At 60.1% G+C, this 3825-nt stretch overlaps 1 protein-coding gene across 3 annotated transcripts; it reads left to right on the forward strand.

Annotated features, from left to right (window-relative positions):
- Positions 1 to 466: 466 nt before the first annotated feature.
- On the forward strand, positions 467 to 3379 carry LOC119337876 (protein NRT1/ PTR FAMILY 8.3-like). 3 transcript variants are annotated; one of them, XM_037610107.1, is made up of 4 exons: positions 467 to 862; positions 1252 to 1414; positions 1502 to 1719; positions 1820 to 3379. In XM_037610107.1, exons 1-4 carry the CDS (start codon positions 797 to 799, stop codon positions 3167 to 3169), a joined length of 1797 nt encoding a protein of 598 aa, XP_037466004.1. In that variant the 5' UTR covers positions 467 to 796; the 3' UTR covers positions 3170 to 3379. The 3 variants fall into 3 exon arrangements, with proteins under 3 accessions (XP_037466004.1, XP_037466013.1, XP_037466020.1); XM_037610116.1 differs by lacking the exon at positions 467 to 862 and adding an exon at positions 869 to 1130; XM_037610123.1 differs by lacking the exon at positions 467 to 862 and adding an exon at positions 869 to 1109.
- Positions 3380 to 3825: the final 446 nt, after the last annotated feature.

Consider the following 3825-nt stretch of genomic DNA (forward strand, 5'->3'; position numbering starts at 1 on the left):
GGAGCCGCAGGGGCCGGAGCGGCCGGCGCCGGGGCCGGAGCAGCAGGGGCCGGAGCAGCAGGGGCGAAAAGAGCGACCGCCGGAGAGGGGCGCGGGTCGGGATCCGGGTCAGGGCCTTCATCCCCGGCCGGGCTGGGAGGGGGAGGGGGAGGGGCGGCGGCGGGGGAAGCGGCGGGGGCTACGGGGGCCATGGGCGAGGGCAGCGGAGGGGGCTGCGCGGTGGCGGCGGCGGCGGCCGCCAGCGGAGTCGCGGGAGGCTAGGGTTACTCCAGCGCGGAGATGTCACTCCCCATCGAGCTAATCGCGCGGCTTAATTATAAGTGGTCGCAAGTCGCAACTGCCTGCCTAGTGGCCGATGAAGAGCTGACCAGAAGTAGAGCCAAGCGCCCAAGTCATAAACTACTGGCAAGGCAAGCAGCGCTCGTCTGAATCTGGATGCCTTCCGCTCACCCACGGTCTTCTTTTCCTCGCTGTTAGCTACGAGTATGTTACTCACAACTGGATGCATTATCAAATGCGCGTGTCTGGTCTACTCTGAGCTTAACTCTGAACCGAAAGAGAGAGATGAGGAGCAGCTAATCAGTAGAGATCTTGTGCTACATCACTTTCGCCGCCCACGTCCCATAAACATCAGCAATCGCGAGAGCGGCATTGAAGGACAGTTGGGTAGGCCGTAGCTACTTGAAACGGGGGCTTCCGTGGCGAATCCGGGCTGCTCCGGTGTCTTGGTGCCTTGGGTTGTAAGGGAAGGTGACATGACCCGCCGCCTATCCCTCCACCTTTTGCACCAACAACCATGAATGGCGCCAAGGCTCACGGTCCCGCACCGCCCGCACGCCCAAGGCCGCCTCTGAAGGACGAGGTACGCCGCACATCTTTTGGGTTTTCAGTGCAGTGCAGTGCAGTGGTGTCGCTGCCTGCGGGTTTGGTTCAAGGAGGGAGGGGGAGGCCACTCGATTCAGCTCGTTTATCATCTCCGCCCGTACTTGTCCGGTTGCTGACCGAGGCCGAGCAGGATGACGCTCTGCCCTCGTCCTGTAGTTTGACTTTCACCGCGCTCGACCAAATCCGCCGAGCTCATCAATTCCGGGAGATTTGCGTCCATTCCGGTCTCGCGGTTTACTATTTCAGTTACTGTTTCATTCATTTCATTTCATTCCGCTGCCCTGTCCGTCCGTCCGTCCGTCATTAGAACCTTCCATCTTTGCTCCCGGTCGATCATTACTCGCTGAATCTGGATGCGGCCTGCAGATGGCGTCCTCTGCTGGTAATGGCAAGGAGACGGCCGCGCTCGAGTCCGGCCACGCGTCGTCGTCGTCCTCCTCCTCCTCCTCGCCGGCTGCTGCTGCGAAGATGACGGCGGTGGCGGGGAAACCGCGCCCCTTCACCTGGACAGGGCCTGCCATTGTTATGGGTAATTGACCGACCACGACGGCGCGTTCCATTGATTCATCTTTACAGATTCATGTGGCTGGATGACTGACTGTGCTGTGCTGTGCAGGCTTCGAGTTGCTGGAGAGCATCGCCTTCTCCGGCGTTGCGCTGAACCTGGTCATCTACCTGGGCACCGTGCTCCATGGCACCACCGCCTTCAACGCCGCCCACGTCGACACCTGGAACGGGACCACCTTCATCGTCCCCGTCCTCGTCGCCTTCCTCGCCGACAGCTGCTGGGGCAAATACAACACCATCGTCGTCTCGCTCCTCTTCTACCTCGCCGTCAGTATCCTCTTATCTTCATCGCTTCACTTGTGATTCAGTCAGGCAAAAGTCCTGGTTGAGATTGATGGGGAAATGAAATGCCAATCGATGGATGCAGGGCCTCGTGCTGCTCACCCTGTCCGCGGCGATCTCGCCCTTCCGGCCGTCGTCGTGCCAGGGGCTCTCGTGTCCGCCGGCCTCACGGACCCAGTTCTCGGTCTTCTTCGCGGCGCTGTACCTGACCTCCATCGGCACGGGGGGTGTCAAGTCGGCGCTCCTCCCGTTCGGGGCGGAGCAGTACGACGACAGCAGCCCGGAGGAGAGTCGGAGGAAGCAGTCCTTCTTCACCTGGTTCTTCGGCGCCATCAACCTGGGCATCTTCGTCGCCGGGACGCTCGTGTCCTGGCTGCAGCAGAACGTGTCCTGGGCGCTCGGCTTCGGCGTCTCCGCGCTCTGCCTGCTCCTGGCGGCCGCGGGCTTCCTGGCCGGCACGCCCTGGTACAGGGTGCAGCTCCCCGCCGGTAGCCCGCTCAGGGACATCCTCAGGGTGGTGGTGGCGTCCGTGAAGAAGAGGAAGACCAGGCTGCCTGCAGCTGCGGGTCAAGGTGACCTTGGCCTGCACGAGGTGGCGGAAGACGACGACCTGCAGAAGCTGGTGCATACCAAAGGGCTCAGGTGTCTGGACAAGGCCGCGGCGAAGGGCGGCGACGGCCACGAAGGCCCGTGGAATCTGTGCACCGTGAGCGAGGTGGAGGCCGTGAAGATCCTGGCACGCATGGTGCCCATCTGGGTGACGTGCGTGCTGTACGCGGCGTCCCTGGGGCAGATGACTACCACCTTCATCCAGCAGGGGATGACCATGGACAACAAGCTGCTCGGGAAGGTGAAGGTGCCGGTGGCGTCGATGGTGTCGATCGAGGTGGTGTTCATGCTGCTGTGGGTGCTTCTGCACGACGCCGTCATCATGCCGCTCGCCCGGAGGTGGGGCCGAGCCGGGAGCGCGGGGCTGTCCCAGCTGCAGCGGATGGGCGTGGGGAGGGTCCTGGTGGTTCTGGCCATGGCGACGGCGGCGCTGGTGGAGAGCCGGCGGCTGCGCGTGGCCGGCGCGGGCAGGAAGATGGGCATCGCGTGGCAGGTGCCGCAGTTCGTGCTGGTGGCCGGGTCGGACGTGTTCTGCGGGATCGCGCAGCTGGAGTTCTTCTACGGGGAGGCGCCGGCGTCGATGCGCAGCATCTGCTCCGCCTTCTCCTTCCTCGCGCTGTCGCTGGGGTTCTACGTCAACTCGGTGGTGGTGACGGCGGTGGCGGCGTTGAGGCCCGGGTGGCTGACGCGCGACCTCAACGAGGGGCACCTGGATTACTACTTCTGGCTGTGGGCCGTCATCAGCGCCGGTAACCTGCTGCTCTACCTGCTGCTTGCCGCCCGGTACACGCCCAAACAAGTCCTCCGCCACTCGCCATCGCCATAGCCGCCGGCACCGAGTTAGCTAATGCACTGCTCCGTACTATGATGAATGTCTGAATGATGATGTAACTTGGACACATCACGCCATAGAAGTCTCGCTGGATATAACTCTTGTTTTGTACATGCTCAGAGGGTGTTGTTAACGATAACAAGCTGGGAGATATGAAAGGCAGTTTTTCTTTATATTAGCAAAACAATTGATGAATAATTTTCAGTTCGTTGTCCTTAGGATGAATGAATTTTCAGTTCTTTGTCCTTAGGATGAATGCAATCATAGTTTCTTGGTTATACTAACCGCATAAGGTTTTCTTGCTCGTCAAAAAAAAAAATATCTTGTGTCTAACTCGTTTTCTGAAAAGCATAATTTCAATTTAGTTTTAGCGGTATGCTAGTTTTATGGCAAGGAGCTTCTAAAGGCAAACATATTGGTTTCAATCGACAAGTAGTGTCAATGTAAATGATTGTTATCAACCTACTGATGGATATTGGTAGGTTCCTCCACCTTGTCTCCTTCCTATTCCAAACACTCCTTTCCCGGGCGTCGTCTTTGCCCGAGTGCTACTCGTCCCGCGGTTCCTCATGTGCCCCCCTCCTTCGATGGTGCTCCCCTCCCAAGTGTCCTCCTCCGTGACAGTTGGTGGCCAGGAGCTCGCGCCATGG

This window comes from Triticum dicoccoides, chromosome 1B (assembly GCF_002162155.2).
Source record: "Triticum dicoccoides isolate Atlit2015 ecotype Zavitan chromosome 1B, WEW_v2.0, whole genome shotgun sequence".
NCBI lineage: Eukaryota > Viridiplantae > Streptophyta > Magnoliopsida > Poales > Poaceae > Triticum > Triticum dicoccoides.